Consider the following 21,622-nt stretch of genomic DNA (forward strand, 5'->3'; position numbering starts at 1 on the left):
TCTAGGGTTCCTTTAATGAATTAATTATTTTATTCATTTGTTTAAAAATCTGAAGAGTTTCAGTGCTACAGAGTTACCTTTTTGCAACCTTAAATCATATAATGGTCGCCAGGAGCGTAACTGATAACTATTTCACGCAAATGTTATCTCACTAAAAACTTACTTATTGCAAAAGCAACGGCTTGGCGGCATTACCGCCTAAAACAGGTGTGTACCCAATTGGCGACTTTTGCTGCACTTTTAATCGCAAAATTTTGTTTTTTACTCACCATGGCAACCAAAACGGTGGCAGCTTGGACCACTGGTCACCGTTGTATGGTTCAAACAATTTCCCTTTTTCCTAGAGATTGAAGCGAAATATTCGCATTAACTTGACCTTACCTTTAGTTGTACAATTCCGTATTCCAGTCGATATAAGTCACAGAATGAAAAGCTTTGATTTCTCCATTCTGGTGTAAAGCTCGATTTGGCATTTCCAAATATAAGATTCTTCAAGCCCTAATAAGATCAACAAAGGCATCAGTAAACAGGCGACTAGTTACTCAGGGTACTGCCTAAATCAAGTGAGCCAGCGTGATCAGGCGTTCTTGATATTTTTTGAATAATACTTGCAAACCTATTTTACTTTTTTCGTAATAATTAATTAATTAGTTAAATTAATGCATGAGGGCCCCACTGAAAACCGCCTTGGCGAGTTGGGCTCCCTCTATAAATATTATTATTATTATTATTATTATTATTATTATTATTATTATTATTATTATTATTATTATTATTATTATTATTATTATTATTGTCTTTTAGCAGTCGCTTGCGACGATAATGACTGGGGGGGGGGCGTAGACTGTAATAGGCTAAGGGGAAAGCATTATAACAAAGTCCTTGTCTTGATAAGATTGACTTCAAAATGTAATTACAAAAAGGATGAAACGGCCTTTTTTATGCACAGCAACAACAATGTTAAAACGACAACAAAAGATAAAGTTTTACATGGTTGTATACCCCGCAAATAGCTATTAAGCTAATCTAGGAGGGACAAAACATTACGCATAGTACGCATAGGCGATGAAAAGTTCAACATATTACAAGAAGAAAAAGAATACAATAACATACAGAAAGAATCACTGGACGTTTTCGCTAGTTACATGTAAATTTCAAGACCATAAGATTGCACCTACCATTGCTGTTTCCAAAGTGATAGGTTTGTTTTGGATATCAACTTGCGTAATTTTCTTTGGACCTAAAATATGAGTAAACTTAAAATATTTTTGTTATAGCAGCTTTCAATTAACTAAACTCTAAGTGCAGAAGGACGTAAGTCCTACATTTGGAGGAACCGTGGCAAAGAGGTCAGAGCCCAGCCTCGTCCCCAGTCGTCCTCGGCGATTTCGGATATGACGTCACCTGTCAAGCTTGTCGGGAAAATTCGCCGAGGACGCCTCGCGCTATCGCGCTCGGTTTCAAGCGTCCTCTGGTAACTCGGATAGCGCGAACTGGCCTGGGTAAGAGGCTGGTTAGAGCCCTGGAGTTGCAAGTTCAAGCCCCGCCCCAACGCAAGCGCTAGGTCCACATATGGAGCTATTTTTTTGTTTGTTTGTTTTTGTTTACGGGCCCATTGCTTGGCGGGAGATCTTAACGATTTATTTGTTTCTGTGTTACTATAACTTCTTTCCCTGGGAATATACTTTACAGTCAAACCCGATTAACACGGATACCGAGAAAGTGTCCGTTTTAACGGGGTGTGCGTGTAAAGCGGGTTCAATTTAAGAGAAAAGGTAACGGCTCTATTTCCCCAGGCCACGGACAAGGCAAACTATTCGCAATAATAACGCGTCCGAATCAAAAAGGTGTCCATAAAGGGGGATTTGACCGTATGGTGTTACCAGCAGCTGAACACCATTCCATAATTATGTTAGCTAGGTATTTTGGAGTCAATAAACCCTACTTCTATTGACAAATCGAGGTTTATCCAGCTGGTTCCCTGAGGTGACTCGATTTACAGTCGGATTAAACAGCTTCCAGGCCATCATATTTACACGTACAGTCGAACCTCCCGTAAGCGACCACCCAAAATGTAAAGAATGAGTGGTCGCTTACGGGAGGTGGTCGTTTACAAGAAGCGAACCACAGGGAGCCTCTTCCGAGAAGAGGTCCAGACACATCTACTTTATGAAAGATAATTTATTGCATGCAATGTCTAAGTTACGGCATTTGTAGTTCCACGTTGTCACTAAAGTTCTTTGTATATTGTAAGAAGCATAGCGGACACAGCGAACCTAGAGATCAGAAAATGTGTCAACTGTGGTCGCTTACAAGAGGTTAAAACCAATGGAAAATCATTCACCGTCAGGCACAAAAGTAGTCGCAGTCGCTTATAGGAGGTGGTCGTTTACTAGAGCTTCCAGGTGTAAGGCTTTCACTGGGAAAATTTATTGTTTTGGATTGGCGGTCGTTTATGGGAGGTGATCGCTTACGAGAGGTGGTCGCACATGGAGGTTCGACTGTATAGATCTACCATACCTAAGGTTAAGTGACCAAGTTCTTGATCTAGGTCGTCGTCAATATCTTCAAACACCAGATCGCTACTTTTAGCCTTAAGTAAAAAAAAAGTGGTTAATGACTGGTGCAATTGGTGTAACCTCCAAGTGGAGGTTCGACTGTTCATCCACTGTTCAATAATCATAGTATTACCTTCTGATTCCTCAATGTACTGGTGACAGGCTGGTTTCTAAGCAGAAAAAAACAAACAGTTGAAAATCTAGATGACTTGAAGAGACAGAGGGAGACCTGATTCTAGAACGCCAGTACTGAGAACATCATTTAACTTATAGCTACCTTGAGATTTCATTAGATGTGTTTCTTCTATGATGCTTAGCTGAAATATCTTCCCTGTAAAAATGAAAAATAGAAATAAACAATATACAGCAACATCATCCTTACTGATATAATTTTTGAGTACACAACGTTTTAAGCACAAATAATGTTACACGCGAAGTATGCTCTATGCAGTCAATTATTACTTCTGTCTCCCAAATTATTAAAAAAAAAATGGAGTCGATAATTTTTAGAGTGATACTCACGACCTATGTTTTTCTCTTCCCTTTCGGTCAACAGGAACATCCTGCGTATTGTGAAGTTCACCAGTCTGCAGAAAAGGGAAAATAAGGCCACTATTGTACAAATGTACGACATTTCTTGACTCAAACGACGGAGACCTCATTTCCAGAGGTCGACATTATACTCAAAAAGTCACATTCCTTTGGGTTAAAAACCCGATACTCTGGTAAGTATTTAGGTAACCTATAGCTACCCTGCGAGCAGAGGTCTCTTTCATGCATGGCCTTTAGCGTTTACAAAGTCGTTCGCGTGGCTTGTCTGTCGCGTAGTTAGTTTCTTTACGTCTAACGGGGCGGAAAGAAACTAACCAAACGACAGACAAGCCACTCGAACCGGCGACTTCGTAAACGCTAAAAGCCATGCAAGACAGAAACCTCTGTTCGCAGGGTATCTATACGTAAACATTAAAAAAAGTCCTTCGTCCAAGACCTCTCACAACTTCGTCGCTCGGTTAGAAACTCGTGAGGTCGACTTGTGGCAAGTCTAACCTATACGTAACTGGCAGAATTAGGGTGGTGAATTGGCACCAATCAGCCCACCTCATATGAGCGCAACTCATCCCCTTTCTTATCGCGACATTATAAACCCAAGGCAACAACAAATAGAAACATCCATGGAATTACTCGGTCGTGCGTGCCAAATCCCTACAGCTCAACTACGCGCAGGCGAGTATTGAGGAACTAGAGTCAAGAAATTAAAGTTCAAAGATGGACAACACTCCTTAAACCTTTAAATCTGAAAGAATGACTAACGTCAATTTTCTCCTTTCGCCCCGCCACCAGAGCACCTTGGAGAGCTTGCTGGCAGGCTAATTTTTCCGAACAATATCATTAAAAAGCATAAGAAAAGGCAATGAGAATCAATGAAATGATCAGCCAAATTAAGGAAAAATGCTTTGATCTTTAAACAAATTCTCCCAACTATAATTCTTTAAGGGGTCAATCAAGGGGTGTCTCACGTCACAATAGGGAGCTTAAAAAGAAGCCTTCTTGAGCGACGCCATTTCCCAAAGTGAGCATTTTTCCCTTTTAATATGCCTTGATGCTATAAAATTCATGTTGCTTAGTTTGTTAATTTGCCTGAAAATTTGGGCAAATCGACTGCCATGTGTTGCTTAGAAACGCCTTTGCTTAAGCGCCCTAATAAGGGCGGGAGGAGGAGGGGGGGATGTTGGTGAATTTAACGGATAGCTCCTGTAGTATATGATGACACCCCTCTTCATTAGAAATTATTTTAGGGGGGTTCCCTCTTGTATCCCGAATTAATTGAGATGACATTCCCCCCCTCCCCCCCCCAAAAAAGGATGAAGAAAAAATGACCCAATTGACAGAACGTAAATCAAGTACACTTTCTGAATGGCCATATAAGCAGAGAACAGACATTGTCTATATAAGCTGACGTTGCAAAGGAGTCTTTTTAAAAAACGAAAACCGCGAGAGAGACTATGGAAGCTTCAAAAAGTAGCACACGTAGTTATTTTTGTACAAAATATTTACTACACTGGATGGTATACCAAGTGAGGACGGCCATGTTGTTTTTAATTAGTTTGTTAATACATGTAAGATGACGTAAAAAAAAAGTATTTTGGTAGGGTAGAATTACTTTTTGCTGCATAATTAAGTAGGGGGTCCAGAGGCATGCATCCCCGGGAAAATGTAAACTTTCTGAACGTCAGAAACGCTGTTTTTTGCATTCTGGTAGGCTGTTTGCATTATTACAGGTATAGTCCCCACAAAACTTGAAGGATTTTATTGGTGACCCCCCCCCCCTCCCCCACTCCCCTTTACACCCAATAGTTTTCTCCTGAACCCCCCTTTAAAGCCGTATTTTTTTCATGGTCCCCCCTCAAATCCCACCAGCCCAAGCCCCCCTACTTCATACAAAATGAACGGTCCCTAATGATGTACATACACCGCACCAGACATACACTGCAAAGTAACTCCTTACTTTGTTAACCAATGGATCCTGATCTGGAGTGGATACACTACTCAATTCTTTACTGTCTTCATCATCTCCAAACAAGCTTCCAATGCTTTTTGCAGTTAAACTGCCACTAAGCCTCCCAGTACTATGACGAGTTCTTGAGTCTCTTTTAACAGCAAGTCCAGAACTAATAACTGGTCCACCAATACCGCTATTAAGTCTCCGTTTACTTTTCTGCTTCAATGCCATTTGATCCGACAATGACACAGTTGGCCCCAGGCTCCCTGACTGTAGTAATCCACCAATATCACTTGCCTCTAAACCTCCTCCTTTATGCAAATCATCTTTCTGTGTACTGACTTGCACCTTGGTGGAGTCATTAGCGAACTTTATGCCTGTTGGAGAGCCGTGAACTTTGCTTGAAGGTTTTTCCAGGCGTTTCAATAGATCGTCATAGTCTTTTCTGTCTTTTTTTTCATCCAGTTTGTCCATGTTATCGATGAGATCATTATTTGATGGTTGTGCAGTTGACTTAGTACTGGATTCTTTTTTTCTTTCCCTGACAGTCAAATGCACCAAATGAAGTTACCAATGCACTTCAGTTGTTACACATACATTGTAATACTTAACAAATGACTCTCTCTTACACAGTACAGTGTAGATAAAAACCAGAGAGTACTAAGAGCTCATCAATATTTTTAGAAAAGAACTGAGGAGAAGACTGGAAGAAGTCAACTTTATATACAAGTACATACATTGATGTCAGTTTGCGTTGAAAGGTGCCCATACCGTTGAAGTACATGTAACTCACTGAAAGGAGTGCCTCTACAGACAAAATTCAAGAGTTGACTGAATATCCGGGAGGAGGATGGGGGCACTCAACGAAGTTATGTGCATGTACATTGTACAGGGAGGTTCTGCCCTGAGGTCCAAGCCAGAATAGGTACCTTTTCCCAACCTTTTTCACATACCTACATTGTGATAAAGTCACAGCATCTCTTTTGACTACGGTAAATGTACTGTCTTTGTGAATAAATCACTAAACCAGGAAGTTTTCTTGTCATTTTAACAGGCCCAAGATGCATCTGTTAGCCTTTTAAGTCCTTTTACAGACTGATTTGACATATATATATACTAACTTCAACCAGTGAATTCCCTGCCCTTTCATATACAACCCTAAAGACTGAAAAAGGTACCCCTTTTGGGTAGAGCCTCCCTGTATAGGCCATTATAGGGAGTACCCCCATCCTGAGCTGTTCGTGCCCCCACTCCTCAAAAGTGGTACTGAAATGTGTTGAATTTGTGTAGTACCAATCATATCTGGGAGGAACCATTTTCAATTACTCATTTGCTGTACAAACAGCTCTTGCAGCAGTATTATTAATACCTTGTTTGCTTTGACTTTTGACTTGACTTATCTGCTCCAACAGATGTTGAGCCACTTTGAACGTCTCGATTTTTCATAAACTGAACCATGACCTCTAGCATGGTGCGAAATGGTTCCGGTAATTCCTGACCAAACAATAAGTAGGAAAGTTAGGCTGGTAACTTCAATCATGGAAATCAAGCAGTGAATATAATTCTCTCTTGGTACATGTACAGAGAGCGGGCAAGTTAGCTCTGCAAAGAATTCAGGGCACCTAGAAGTAATAGTCAGCTATTTCTTACTAAAATTCCTAGTGAATGTATGTTCCAAGGTACCTTTGAACTTTTGGCTAAACAAAGAAGTAACGACACAATCAAAACAGGTGCATTTGAATAAGTCTACCAGGGAGATTTCAATCAATTCCAATGAGATGCAACCCATTCCTGATTAACCTTTTCACTCATCCACCAAGTTATCGCCAGATTATTTGTCACTCTACAAAACAGTAACATTATTCAGTCTGTGGACAAATGGTGTTGCCATTCAAAACAATGAGACCTCTTTTGCAGAACTTTCAAGATTACTTATGACGAGCTGTATAAAAAGACGGACGGTATGGTACAGTCTCTCAAAATACATGTATTAGGCTGATTTGGCAACAGATCGGGAATGTAAGTTGACAACAGCATGCACAAATGAAACAACTGGCTTAACTAATGGCAGAGTGGGAAATTGGGCACTGTCAGTTGCATTCGGTCCTTTTCGTGCACTTTTCCGTCATCAACTGACACTCCCGTTCTGTTGTTAAATCAGCCTATTAAGAGCCACAGGCTGTGATGGCTTGGTTATGTTCTAAGCATGCCCAGCGGCAGGATACCCATGAGATGGACTCCAACTGGGAGGGGGAAAGGGGGCTGAGCCAAAAACTACATGGTAGAGAATACTGATGAAAGAGCTGGAGGAGATGGGTCTAATGTGGGGTGAAGCACAGGCCATGGCTCAGAACAGGATTGACTGTCAATGCTTGATCAATGTCTTATGTCCCAGTAGGGATAAAGAGGTTGAGTACTGGGTGGGTGAGTTTGGCAGAACTTTTGCATAAAGACTAAGATTTCAAGTTGCTGGGTAGATACAACCAGTAGACAGGGAATCAAATGGCTAAGGATTTGCTTTGGTTCTATTTTCCTATGAAGGTAGTCAGGGCCATATTCATAGTAGCCGGGGAAAATCCCCCACCCCTGGCTCTAAATGACAGCCCTGATAACCCTATGATAACGCTTAACAGAGACCTCTTTAAGATGGACACTTCTGTAAAATGGACACCTAGAGTTGGTCCCTTCTTTTCTTTACTCCCTTTAATTGACTCTCGACAAAATGGACACCTAGAGTTGGTCCCTGCCTTTCTTTACTTCCTTTATTTGACTCTCTATAAGACGGACACCTCTGTAAAAGGGACACCTAGAGTTGGTCCCTGCCTTTCTTTACTCCCTTTATTTGACTCTCTATAAGATGGACACCTCTGTAAAAGGGACACCTAGAGTTGGTCCTGCCTTTCTTTACTCCCTTTATTTGACTCTCCATAAGACGGACACCTTCTGTAAAAGGGACACCTAGAGTTGGTCCCCGCCTTTCTTTACTCCCTTTATTTGACTCTCTATAAGACGGACACTTAGTGCCCGTCCCATAAGTGTCCATCTTAGAGAGAGTTGACTGTAATATTATTTTCTGATTAGATAATGAGCAGAATGCAATAATTATTATTGAGAATTCTGACTGTAACAGTGGGGACCATTGCATACTACCCACCTTATTCTTTTTCATGAGTCTTTCAATGTGCATTTCTTTGGCAAGTTGCAGACGGTTGCTAATGCTATGGAATATATCAAAAGAAGATAGGTTCCTTTATTTAGTGGGTTAAGTGCATTTTTATCACTAAAAGGGATATCTTTTTTTGCATACTTCATTTGGTTCACTTACAGTGAGTTGTTATGTCCATGTGACTATAATAATTAGTTAGTAACTTAACTGTACGTTACTCATTCACATTTCATAACCTCTTTGTTTTATTAGATTTGCTTTGTAGAATATACACAGTACAGATAAATGCAATAATTTGGTGCCCATCAAAATTTTATTACACTACAACATTTTTATAGAAATTAAAATAGCAAAATTTTGACAAATTTTTCACATTTCTCACGAAAAAGAAAACTTACAAACTAAACTCCCACAACAAAGTTTGGTGAACATAAACTTATCTGTTGTTTTGGACGTACTTGTAAAGAACATTGACCTAAATGGCACAATCATGCACCTTTCTTGTCCAAAACTCTCTAAGTTTTTACTAAAAGAGCTCAGTACAGATGTATCTTATGGAGTGACATGTACCTATCTTCAGTTCTTGGCATTTCTTTATCCAAGGTCTGTAAGGTGGTCTTAAGCCCCTGTTTGTGCATAAACAAATGTGTGTGTCATAATTTAAAATGCTTCCATTATACATTTCATGAGTTAACAAAGACAAAGCCTGCTTTGTCAATGTTAACTCAAATGCAAAGGGTTCTTTTGGTGTACTTATAGACAAAGACAAAGTTGAGGTTCAAAAATAATATTATTATAAAAGACAGGAACTTGGCCAAAGTCCAGCCATCTAGAATGAGCAAACATGGTAATTACCGGGTAGGACTCTCAGGAAAACAAAACTAAATGTTTTCCCTAGCTTGGGACCTGATATTAAGTGTACAATGGCAGATATACATGTTCACCAGAACTCTGCATTCTATTGTCTGCACCACACTTAAGATGGCTTGAACCCGAACCCTTCAATTCCTGTAGGCACCTTTTGAAAAATGAAATCTAAAGGGTTAATTTTTTGTAGGCAACTTTAAAAAAATATCTGAAGGGTCAAAAAATTGGCAATTTCTTAGTCTGAACCCCCTATTCAAAAACCTGCCATCCTTAGGGAAGGAAAAGGGGTTGCAGATGTAATGCCCTACCCTGTAATGTACAGAGATGCCAACCAGCACATATAAGCTAAGATTAAGCCTTCCTTGGAAATCTAAGCTTACCTTTCGGCTCAGGTATTCCCTGACAAGGGAAGCTGTGATGGAGACAATCTGTGAGTCCCCCATGTTGTCTGATTGATACAAGAGGTCAGGTTGTAGCAAATTACAAGTTATCCCTACTTGAAAATTGTTTTAAATTAACGTGATGTATCACCCTTCATTCTCGTCTTGTAATCAAAAGCTTGACTATAGGTGGATGTTCATTGATATTTATACAAGAGCTACAGAAACGTTGGTTGAAACGGAAAATCAGAGTCGTGCGCTGTTAAAACAAACATTTGCTATTTCTATTGACATCAGAGTCTCCTTTTAACCATGAAGTACCTGAATCCTCTCAACGTTTAATATTTTTAGCCCACAAAACAGCTTGTTATGATTCACACACACCGAAAGTTGGGCGCCATTTTGTTCGAGTTAGTGCCAGGCCACACTCGATCCTAAGTGGACGAGGCACAAAAATGGGATGACCCTATTTGGACGAATAGCGGACTGACGGAATGACGGAATATACCGAATACTCTAAAATACGGAATACACGAAATAAACCAATTAACCAAAACACGAAAACACGGAATTTACAAAATATTCTAAAACAAGACACGGAATATAAGGAATATTCTTTGACTCAGAATAAGAGAAAATTATCTTTCAAAAAGGATTAATACATCAGTATACATTCGACTCCCATAACTCGAACTCTCGCTATTGACTCAGACCTCATGCTAACTCGTGCTTGGATATATACCAGGGGTGCCAGAGACTTTTCTAGCCCGGTTTCCGGTTCTGTAAAGTCGATATAGTGACCCGCATTCTAATCAAGACAGAAACAAATCGTCGAATACGATATAAAACAAAAAATATCCTCAAGAATTACTGGGCCGTCGAGAAAGTAGGAAATGAAAATCTGTTTAGCCAGGAAATCCTGTTTCGTGTAGAATTAATCGTCTCCTTGTTTTTTATCTATTTTCGAAGCAGCGATACTTAACGCTTTTTTAAGAGCATTCTTTTTTTGTCTGTGTGTGTGCCAAAGGGCCTGAGGAAATTATGGTCAAAGGCGTTCCTAGCGAAGATCGTGGAAACTAGGGATAAGAATCGCGCCGTGACGAGAAAAAGGTGTCGAGCCTTTCCGGAACGGGTCAGTCCACGAACTCTATCGCTTGAAAGCATTGATTACATTGGAACAAGGGAATACTTCAGTGGTAAAAAAAAAAGAATCTTAATGAGCAAAACTTCGGGTGGTGCACCATACAGCTATATACCAAGTGAATAGCAAGCCTCGAGTTAGGTCGCAAAGAACACGATTATGATCTCTTATACAATAACACAATAGACTTCACACAATAGAACGAGACAATAGTGCATATATTGACTTGCTATATGCATCAAGTTTGTCTCTCACTAATACACGCCAGGATACAAGCCAATAGGTTGCTCATTACAGCTCAGTCAATCAGGGATTTGCGAACGATGAACAAAGGGGGTTCTTATAGCAGGTGTCTCTTAACCTCTCTCCCCAATCCCCCTCCCTCTTTCCCTTCTTCCCTATCCCCTACCCTTTCGACGCCTGCTACGCAGGTTAGGGTATTGGGAATGGGGATGCCCAAAACGCGGGGTTGCCCATGTCGCTGTAACAGCGGCCAAGACAAAGAGTGGGTGGATCTGAGTGCGAGAACCTTAGACTGGTGAAAAACAAACAAAATGGCGGCAAAGGGGAACTCGATGTGCCTAATAAAAGACGCTAGAAGTAACTATGACTGCACGTACCATCCACACGGATACGGTAGAATGAGAAAGAGATCTTATTTTGCTGTTCAATACTTTCTTTTTTTTTAAGTTAAAATTTTTATCCTATACGGCACTTTACAACTGGCTTGCCCTTTTTCGTCAAGGCCCTCTGAATCTACTTCCTTCCCAAATTCAACTGTTGATATTTAAGCCTTACTGATTCGCAGACACACTTTAATGATCGCCTGTTTTGTGACAGATCTACCCGAGGCTTCCATTTGCATCAAGAGACTATAAAGGGGACAGAGAGGCCATCCCCCATATACACCCTATTCCACAGGTAATTCGTCTCGAGTTATTTTTAGAATCGGGATAAAGTTACCTCGCGCGAGGCGTGGATGTTTCGTGGAGGTTTCGCATGACCAAACGCCGTGCAAAACATGTCGGGCGAGAGGCAATGAAAGCGTAAAAAGATCGAGAGCATTCCTGAATATTGAAGCGAAATGAGTCGGCGCTCAGCTGGGAAAAAGGAATCGCTGGACTCTTTGACAACCCGTGAAATCAGTTTAACTCGAAGTTGTCGTAACCTCAGTACTTTAATAAAATGAGAAATTTCGCCGGTCTATTGAAACCGGTCGTTTGTACAAATTTAGGGAGTTTAAGATCCAACGACGAGGACGACAACTAGAACATCAAAAAACAATAGGTTTAATTAGCAAAAAAACAACTTCGCACGTGCAACACACTTTTTTGTTCATTTCTTTCCCGATTTTGCACGACTACGACGTGAAAATGCCTAATTTCGCGTTTTATGGAGGACGTAAATAAGCAACGACGAAATTTTATTTCTCTTTCTGAGCTTGAATATGGTCCCTTGAAATTCAGCTTTAGGAGGGTTCGCCTACAGTTGACAAAGTAGGTGGGTAGGAATAATCGCTATAAAGACTGAAAAAAATAAACATCAAACCAGAAATTGCTCTCTTCAAACTGTAAATTATAAATGATCTTGAGAGAATATTCAGTGTGTTAAGGATTTCCCTGCTCTACTGTTAGCTCTATACAAGAGAGGAAGGGCGATTCTTTTTTAATTTCGGTTTCGCTGACACAGCTTTCGCAGAAATCTCGCTGTAGTCGTTTTCGTCGACAAAAGGAATAGCAAAATCGCTCTCCGCGTCTTCCCCCATTTTGTTCTGCGTCATTTCGTGAAGGACGCGTGGCTCTCAGCGTGGGTCATCCACGCGGAACACATTCGCGCTATGTGATTGGCTGTTGTCTTATCCCCCTTGAGATCTGTGGTGTTAAAAATAACTCGAGACGAATTACCTATGGAATAGGGTGTATATGGGGGATGCCCTCTCTGTCCCCTTTATAGTCTCTTGATTTGCATGCATTTTGGCTGTAGTCTGATTCAGGCTGTAAAATACAGTCAACTCCCTTCATTGCGGACACTCTGTAGGGTCCTCGATTTTGTGTCCTCATTAGCGAGAGTCCGTAATAACGGGAGTTTATTTCAGTCCAAAAACTGTAATTTATTTTTGCCTGGGATTTACCTGCTGTCCGTATTATTGGGGTGTCCACACGTTATAGCGGGGTGTCCGCAAGGCAAGAGATGTCTGTAACAAGAAAAGTAAACGGTTCTTTTTTCACGTATATGGAATATATTTGTCACTTTATCAGCTGGTACGGGCAATTAAGGTATAGTTTTCTTATGGTTAACAGTCTTCATCTACTTCACAGTTTTTAGACTTTTTAGTTTCCTCTTTTGACATCTAGTCCTGTTTATAATGCTTACGGGTTACCTTAAATTATTCTAATTACCTTTTTTTCGCCTCTCAGATGTCAACAAAATAATAATAATAATTTTTATTTTTTATGTAATATATAATAATCTTTTATTGATAAGAAAGCTGACTAAAAAATTCCTATTTAAGCTTATTTACAACTAAATCTCGCTTAAAAAAAAACGATCCAGTGAAAGTATACTATTTACAATTCATTTCGATAGAAAAACACCTAATTCCGATTAAAAAATATTCATTTCATAATAATTATAATGATAATAATATCAATAATAATGATAATAAACATTTACCTTGCTTTAAAGGCTAACAAAACATGGAGAGTGATTCGTATATAAAACCTTTCTTTGTAATATAGTTAATCCAAAATGTACTGTCTACTTGAAAATATGTTTGATCGCCCCAAGTCAGCCGAAACTTTTTGAATCCCTGCTGAAGGTTTTATTTCACATCTCAATCGGGACTCCACTATTGTCATGTCACACTCTGTTACATGTTGTTGCGTGTTGTTGGGAGTTGTTGCGCAAAGTCTTAAACCGGTCAAATGTTTGAGCCAACAACTCATATTATTTCTTTTGTTCCGTGATCGCCGAAGCGTAGTCAATTCACGTGAATTACACGTTGTCTCCTTGGAGTTTACAGAGTTTTATGGGTTGTATCCTTCCCACGACGTACTCCAGGTCCCAACAATGTTGCGTCCGTTTGCACGTAGCTGAAGATGTGGGGTCAATTTTATAAAACTTTTACAAGTGTAATTTACAAGTGTACCTATTGTTTTCGGACTCTAAAGCAATGGCTATACTTGTAAAATTACACTTGTAAAAGTCTTACTAAGTTGACCACTGAGGTCAGCCAAAAACAATGAAATGAAGTCATATTGACGTCACAATGCTTCACTGTGACGATCAAAAAATACCAAAGATGTAAGAAAGATAGCAACCCTCGTTTCCAGGATTTAGCCCAAATAATCCAGGATTTTAAGGTGTTAACGTCATAATTATGTCAGGGTTATGTCAAGGTCTGAATCAACACAAACAGCAATATCCATCGCTTTCTCTTTCGTCCTTAGACTACAACTGCGTCCACCTAACCCTAACCCTAACCCTCCCTCTCCCCCTCTCACCACCCCACTCCCCCCTTTCCTGCACGCATAAGGACGGTAAAACAAACCTCAAGTGTCGGCGATGCGGGGAATCTGCCTTTTACTTCCACGGGCTAATAAACAAACAAAAGAGCAAAGAATTTGCATGTTTCCGTCAGAATTTGGTTATGCTTCATCAGGCAATAAACAAGTCTTTTTGTAAAATATTGAAGTACTACTTAAGCGGTCGTGACCTTAATATATACCAAATCTAACGCTATTATTCTGACTTCACAACAAGAAGATAACCTGCAATTTGGCGCCATTTCTGTTTGGTTGGAGCAAAGACGATTCAGGTGGTACAACTTGAGGTAGACTTTTAAGGTTTTTTTTTTTCATCCTGAATTCAGCAGAACGATCTTTCTCGAAACATACAGTACAAACGTTTTTATTTTTTCAATTCGTTATCCTTCAGTTTGGAATGAGGTTTACAATACTACGCTTTAAAAGTTTTTAAATTCGAAAAGTTTTGACTTTAAACCAGAACCTTCCCGCGATAGTATATATATTGAAATGACAAATTTGCACCATAAACAAAAAGACAAAAGTTAATATACGTTGCTCGGATTTTTAAGACTTAGGTCATGAATATTCGAAATACCAGGACTTTAGCGTTGCGTGCTTATCCTCACGAGAACTGTTCACCGAGTCCAACGAGTCCGGCCTTGACACAACACAAACCTTTAGAATGTTCGGAAATTGTTCTTCTCTTATTTTGATTTTATAATTATGTCATTCTTGAGTACCATATTGATGACTTATAACTGATTAGCGAATTTTTGATATTGACATTGTAATAGGTGGAACAAACAATGTTTGTTTCACGGAATTCAACTCTCCCCTCAAGGGCCTACCTGGCGTGTTTTTGGCAGTGTTTTGGTCGGCCTGTTCTAATTCTTTCCCCCAAAATAAAAAAATGGGTCTCAGATTGATCCCAGATTCTAATGTCACTATCCGTTTCTCTAGTGCAAGAAGTTAAAGCTGCGCATGCGCGACGTGATGGACAGTTTATTTGTCGTATTTTAGCTTGATATTTTGGCCAAGGGTAAATAAGTATTAGTTCGAAAGTATAACAAATACACTGAACCAGATTTTATTCAAATGATTAACATTGGTCTGTTTTCTTGTCCGGCTTCAACATTTGTGCTAGTGGAACACCTGTGCTTCCGCCCCCCCCCCCCCCCCCCCCCCATTCAGTTTAACTAAACACAGAAAAATAAGCTTATAAGGCAAAAAACATAATTCTTCATATGATACGAAAACCGAATTCAATAATTGTTTTATCATTCATTCAAAATAATTCCTAGTTTAAAAACATAACTAAAACATGCTTACCTCCATCGATGTTACGTTCATCTTCGATAGTGCACGTTTAGGGTTGTTCAGCTCTGCAAATGTTCTCCAAATAGCAGATGTCGCCCTACGAGCTGTCTTCTTGCTGTTCTTGCCATGCTTTTAGCTATTATTTCGCCTAGTTCTTACTCTTGAAACGAGTGAAATGGCCGCCATTTTTGTTTTCACAACCAAAACAACTCAACGTCGTCCTCAGGTCTTCTCGGTTAACGGTGCATTAACCTGCAAGGAAGCTGCACTTTTGACGTCATAGGTTCATTAATCGCAAACTTCTTCCAAATTTGGTCATCAGTAGCTGGTTATGGTGAATTATGCGTGCGCATTTGGCCAATCAGAATCGGGAAAATATTTTGAATGAATAATAATAGAAGTTAAGTACAACGGTCCAAAGAAGTTGAATAGGCTCTTAGTATTTTTCCATTTTTTTTTTTGCTGTTTGAATGATTTACTAGATCTTTTAATGCCCCTCCTTTGTAGGAATATTTGGAAACAAGACGATGGCTTCCACTGTTCCATTTTATGACGTTGCTGTGGTGGGTGCAGGCGCTTATGGTACTGCTGTACTTGGTCAGATCTCTTTACGCAAGATACCCGACGACGGGCAACCTAATTTTCGCATTCTTGTAGTGGAACGCGGTCAAGAAATTGGACCCGGGATGCCGTATTCAAAATACATGACCATCCCCGAACATATTGTAAATATCGCGGGAGGCTGTACCCAAATCACAGCTACTTATATTCCATATTCTGAAAGGTCTGACTTTATGGTTTGGCTTCGCTCACTCACACCAGAATATAGGGCTTCTTTGGGGATCGAGGAAGAAGAAAACCCAGCCTGGCTGTACAAACCTTTTCCACGTTTTGTGGTAGGTCTCTACTTAAGCAACCGTTTTAATCAATTTGTGAAAGCGCTCAGACGAAAGGGATTTACAGTTGATGTTCGCAAATTGACAACGGTGACGTCAGTAACACCGACACGCAACTTTGGCGAGAATGGCTACGAACTTGACCTCAACGGGAAAAGTAACGTTTTCGTAAAAACTTTGTTCATTGCAACAGGACACTGGAGCCACGACAGGTTCCCAGAATTTCGATGCTGGATTCCATCACCCTATCCACCGCATGTCATCCAGAATCGAACTAAGCTCGGCGGTAACATTGGAATTCTTGGTTGCTCCTTATCGGCGATTGACGCCGCGCTTACTCTCAGTAAGAAAAATGGATCCTTCCATTGGACGAATGAAAATGGTCAGGATAGCCTAGTATTTCGACCTTTCAAAGGAGCTGAAGACTTTAAGGTGACTATGTATGGCCGCAAGGCAATGCTACCTCAGGTAATGGGAGTAACAGTGAACAAGATTTTTGCGTTCAAATATTTAACTCCCGCACTTTTCATTCCGATCTTCGAGGCTTCTGATGGGTTTCTGCCACTCGATGATTTCTGGTACCTTCTTAAGAGAGAAATATACGATGAAGTTCCCCATCTTCGCCCATACCTACCAGACGACTGGGAGAGTGTGTCGCTCGAAGAAGCCGTTTTGAAAATGAGAACATTTCTTCAGGCAAATGACCCCATTGAGAGATTAAGTAAAGAGTTAGAGGCAGCCAAAGAAAGTTTGAAGAGTGGTGTACCTCTCCTTTTGCAGAATGTGTTTTATCAGTCGTACGCAATATTCGACGAGGCTCTGAATTACTTCTCAGCCGAAGATCGCATCAGGTTCGAAGCAATTCAAACTGAACTGCATTTGCTTATCGGCCCTTTTCCAATTCAAAATGCAGAAAAGATCCTTGCTCTTATGACAGGGGGCTGCCTCGACATCAGAAGAATTGGAACTAATTACTACATAGAGGAAGCTTCCAGCAAAAATGGCATCAAACTGTCATGGCGAACAGACGCAGATGGCCCTCTGGAGGCCATACACGATGTCATGATCGATGCTACCGGACAAAAAGGCGCTTTCGAAGAAGACCAGTCCTCTTTGACGAAATCACTCAGAAAAAACAACCTCCTTAAAGAAGTTCTCGTCCCTTTTCGGGATTCCAGAGAATCCCATAATTATCAGCATCACCCAAACGTGGTTAAAAGAAAAGGGGTTTGTTATTATCGCGCACCTGGTGCTCTAATCGATATAAATAATTTTTCCCTTGTGTGTGCTTCTGAAAAGCCATGCACTCCCATTTATTACATGGGGCCATTTAGCAAGGGGCAAATAGCATTTCCACAGGACATGAGTGTGGTCACCACGGCAGCAGAACGTTCAGTTTCAGATCTGGTCAAGAGAGGTTTGCTACAAGAAGAACCTGCCAGCTACACAGTGGAACAAGATCCAATGCCAATGTATGGGTGGTTTTCCAATGCTAAAGGTGACCTTGCTGGTGAGATGGGAAAAATGTCGAAGGATATCACGTCAAAGCGAAAAGAGCTTTGGAATTAAAACCTAAATTTTGGGTTTATTCAGCAAACAGAAACAAAACATTTCAGCACAGATAACCTTGAGTGTCAACCTGAGTGAAGCTGATATTTACCTGCTATAAGACTGAAAAAAAAGTCGGCTCTAAGAAAGATTTTTTTCTACGCTGATAAGTTAAGCACAGATCATGCATTTGAGTTATTATTGATTTACCTTGATTGCAATACAGTGGATCCCTAGTTATACAACTAGCTATTATCAGGCCTGATTAAAGGAATACTTATATAATTAATTATACGTTTCTAAGTCTGACCTTTTTTTCCCTTTTTACTGTAAAATTCCGAAAATAAGCCCCTCCATGTATAAGCCCCCCAATTTCGTAACGCAAAAAACCTTCCGTTAAATCGCCCCTCCAAATATAAGCCGCCCCGAGGGCTTGTACTTGGAAATAGCTCTCAAATACAAAGTCAAACAAAGCAAAAACGGTAAATTTCCTTCCAACTAAAAGGATAACCAAATCGATTTTGAAACGCAAATTTCCCACCGTAGATAAGCCCGTCCGATAAGCCCCTCCAAAAAAAAACCTTTCAAAAAGGGTCTTTGAAAAATATAAGCCCCGGGGCTTATTTTCGGAATTTTATGGTATATTCCTAGCGAATTGACTTCTCAGACCCTTTAACTAGCACTTCCTAACCCAAAAAGGTAGCATTTAACTAGGTATTGAAAATCTCCACCATTTTTATCGATTTCCCGTTTTCCACTTTCCATGTATGCTATCCAGTGAAAATGAAATGTCCTCCTATCGTACCGGTTTTCCTGACGGTCCTATGTTCCATTTAAGGTTACAGGAACACAATTCCTACATTGAGTCTATGTTAACAGTTGATATTGGAACGAAGCCAGTGAGGCTAACAAAATCAGCCTAAAATCGACGTCTGCATGAGGAACGAGCGCAGAAATTGCTGATGACACATTACCATCCATATCTGGGTTGAATTACTTCTGATTGAATGAATCAAATTTTCAACCAATCAGAAGCCGACTAGATCTGGGTAGAATCTGGGTAGTGACAGCATCAACAGTACTGACGGAATTTCTGCGCTCGTTCCTCAGACGACATTTCGGGGGGAAACCAGTGTAGGCATCGCGAAATGTAGGCTGTTTTTCTGAGGCTAGAGCGAAGCACGACTGGTGACTCTTGGTCACTGCATTCATCTGTAATCAGGCCGGGTAATCGGCTCCTTTCGATGAGCGCTTCAGTGACCGCAGTTCTATACCTCCTCTTCTCAGGCAAAGCACTTATTACCAAGAGAATACTTCAACTTCCGGGAGGAAGTAATTTGAACGCATTATGCTACGGAGGCCAGTGCCCAAAGGCCAGGAGGGGTAAATTCTTTTTTTACTTAACCTTGGTAAGGCATTTAATACCCTGGGCCCGGTTCCTCGAAAGATGGTTAAGTTTAATCCGGGATTAAGCCAAATTTCAAGCACGGTTTTCTCGCCGATGAACATGCAACTCAAAATTACAAAATACTGTTGAGCCTTTACTACGAAAAAACACAAAAAATTAATGTTAAACTAAGCAGTTCATAGGAATGTAAAATGCAAAAACGGAACAAAAATTTAATCCTGAATTAACGCTAATCGGCTTTTCAGGAACCGGGCCCTGATTGTTTGCCGGATTAGCTTCTCAGGAAGTTTAATGACAATTATTGGACCACCATAGCTAAAAGTAGCTGAAAACGATACCCCAGTTCGCAAGGGTCGAAACAACAAAGGAAACATTAGACTACAATTGCGCTCACCTCCCCTCTCTCTCTCTCTCCCCCTCTCACCAGCCCCCCCCCCCCCCTTTCCCACACTCGTAAAGAAGGTGAAACTAACCATAAGTGTCGGCGATGCGGGAAATCTGCCTTTTACTTCCACGGGCCAATGAACAAACAAAAGAGCAAACAATTTGCATGTTTTCAGTCACGTTATGCTTCATCAAACAATCATCAAGTTGTATTTCGAGCTAGGTGTTTTATTGAATATTCACGTCATACTCTAGCTGTTGCGACCTACTGGTAAACTACGTTACAATCTAACGTATTTCGGTGACTACAGCACACCAAAGATGAGTCAATCCGTAGAACTTGAGGTAGGTTTGACGAGTACTTCAGTTTCCATCGTAAATAGCTAGTGCAGCCGATAGTGATCGAAACGGAAAACGAGACATAATTATCATTATACCCTAATCGATCAGATCTTTGAAGAGTTTTACAATGTTTTCAATACACTTTGAGAGCTTTTAACGTTGAAAAATTTGTTAGTAGCTTAAGAATTGTTGGACTTGAGATATTTTGAAACTACAACAGATGCAAAAATACAAACGTAGCCTCTGCATACTGATTTCAAGGCCTCAAGCAGAAACATTCTAAAACAACATTGCGTGCTCAGTAAAAGAGGCCAATTGTAGCGATATATTCTGAGTTCCTCCGTTATAACAAATATTTACACAAGCATACGAATGTGATTGCACATGCGAACAATCATGCGAACTGATTTTTGAATATGTTCGATATTCGATATTACTAAGAGAGTAAATAATGAAATCAACATAAACAAATTCCTGCGGTAAATACTTTCTATGCCACATAGCTGAATTCGATATTTTGCCGGATTAAAGTAGGTCACAGTGGAGAGCAGTACAGTTGCAAAAGTATCAAATAAACTCAGCTGTAAACTATGAGCAATATTTTTATAACATCTTTCCACTGGTGAACAGTTTTTGATTACTAGTAAAACTCCTCATAGCCTTGGTTTCTCAATAAATAGTTACAATGTCAGATGTCATTTTAAAGATCAAAAGTTTACTCATTCGACGGGCCCTAGAGAAGCTTTTTTTTTTTGACAAAAATGCTATTAGAGCTACTTTAGATGTCTCGGGTTGGATTCTAAGTGATTTGAAAATAGTTAGAAATGGTCTTCTTACTTCTTCATAGCATCGTGTTGCTTTATCGGCGATCTGTTTCGTTGTGTAAAAGCATATGGCAACAATATGTTGTTTTTGTTCAACTCCCCCGCTGAATTCAAACAGAGGAAACAGCGATGCCTAACTAATCAAACTAAAAAATCAGCTGAGAAAGTTGAACGTTACTGTGCATGTGCATGTCTAGCTACATGATTTCAGCCACTTTGGACACAGCCGAGAGGGGAATAGGAACAATTTAAGGTGGTTTTTGGTTGAAAATATTTCCTTCACAATTAACATCAAAGCCTCTGTGAAAACAAAGATACTTTGACGATAGCTATGAAACTGCTATAAATGCACCAGTCTCGGAAGCCCGTATACAGTCGCCTCCTAAAAAAACTCTCCCCGATTTTCGTTCTTTCTTCAGGGGAGGGGTGGTTGTACACAGACTACAGTTTGCAAAGATTGGCCTGTGTGTCACTAAAAGCAAGACGTTGAAGATATCCTCGTGGAAGAAGGGAAGATTGAAGAAAGGAAAGGGGGATTGGGGCTTCAAGAAGGGTGACCATAGGGGGGAAGGGGAAGGGGAAGGGGAAGGGGAATTGGGTAAGAGAGCTTACCCGGCCTCCCGTAAACCCTGTTTCCTCAGTAATCTATATCAACGTTGGTGACGAGACTGTAACCGATTGTTTATGGCTATATTCACACTATATCGGATAGATATTCTGTTATAGTATGAACGCCTATCCGATACTTGACTCTCCATTTAAGA

The 21,622-nt window shown here is 40.3% G+C and overlaps 3 protein-coding genes across 3 annotated transcripts in view; 2 read left to right on the top strand and 1 right to left on the bottom strand.

The window, feature by feature from the left end:
* LOC140945226 (probable ubiquitin carboxyl-terminal hydrolase MINDY-4) overlaps positions 1-9,876 on the bottom strand; it is a 26,648-nt gene extending 16,772 nt beyond the window's left edge. Inside the window, exons 1-11 of the mRNA XM_073394277.1 lie at positions 9,472-9,876; positions 8,795-8,850; positions 8,213-8,276; positions 6,428-6,552; positions 5,065-5,599; positions 3,081-3,145; positions 2,836-2,889; positions 2,692-2,728; positions 2,521-2,593; positions 1,179-1,240; positions 382-498 (exon numbers count right to left, since the gene is read on the bottom strand). Of these exons, the coding sequence (XP_073250378.1) occupies positions 382-498; positions 1,179-1,240; positions 2,521-2,593; positions 2,692-2,728; positions 2,836-2,889; positions 3,081-3,145; positions 5,065-5,599; positions 6,428-6,552; positions 8,213-8,276; positions 8,795-8,850; positions 9,472-9,534 (1,251 nt within the window). The 5' untranslated portion in view covers positions 9,535-9,876. The remainder of the gene's footprint in view (positions 1-381; positions 499-1,178; positions 1,241-2,520; positions 2,594-2,691; positions 2,729-2,835; positions 2,890-3,080; positions 3,146-5,064; positions 5,600-6,427; positions 6,553-8,212; positions 8,277-8,794; positions 8,851-9,471) is intronic.
* A 6,101-nt stretch (positions 9,877-15,977) lies between these two features.
* On the top strand, positions 15,978-18,112 carry LOC140947108 (uncharacterized protein YdhS-like). The gene has a single exon (XM_073396187.1). The coding sequence runs from the start codon at positions 15,984-15,986 to the stop codon at positions 17,919-17,921; it is 1,938 nt and encodes a 645-aa protein (XP_073252288.1). The 5' UTR covers positions 15,978-15,983; the 3' UTR covers positions 17,922-18,112.
* Positions 18,113-19,768: 1,656 nt separating this feature from the next.
* The window catches only part of LOC140946401 (long-chain-fatty-acid--CoA ligase 1-like), a 28,529-nt gene continuing 26,675 nt past the window's right edge, over positions 19,769-21,622 (top strand). The window contains exon 1 of the mRNA XM_073395517.1: positions 19,769-20,037. Coding sequence (XP_073251618.1) covers positions 20,014-20,037 — 24 coding nt within the window. The 5' untranslated portion in view covers positions 19,769-20,013. The remainder of the gene's footprint in view (positions 20,038-21,622) is intronic.

This window comes from Porites lutea, chromosome 8 (genome assembly GCF_958299795.1).
Source record: "Porites lutea chromosome 8, jaPorLute2.1, whole genome shotgun sequence".
In the NCBI taxonomy this organism is placed as follows: domain Eukaryota; kingdom Metazoa; phylum Cnidaria; class Anthozoa; order Scleractinia; family Poritidae; genus Porites; species Porites lutea.

Coding starts and splice junctions, on each gene's coding strand:
- LOC140947108 (XM_073396187.1), top strand. CDS start 15,984: ATGGCTTCCACTGTTCCATTTTATGACGTTGCTGTGGTGGGTGCAGGC.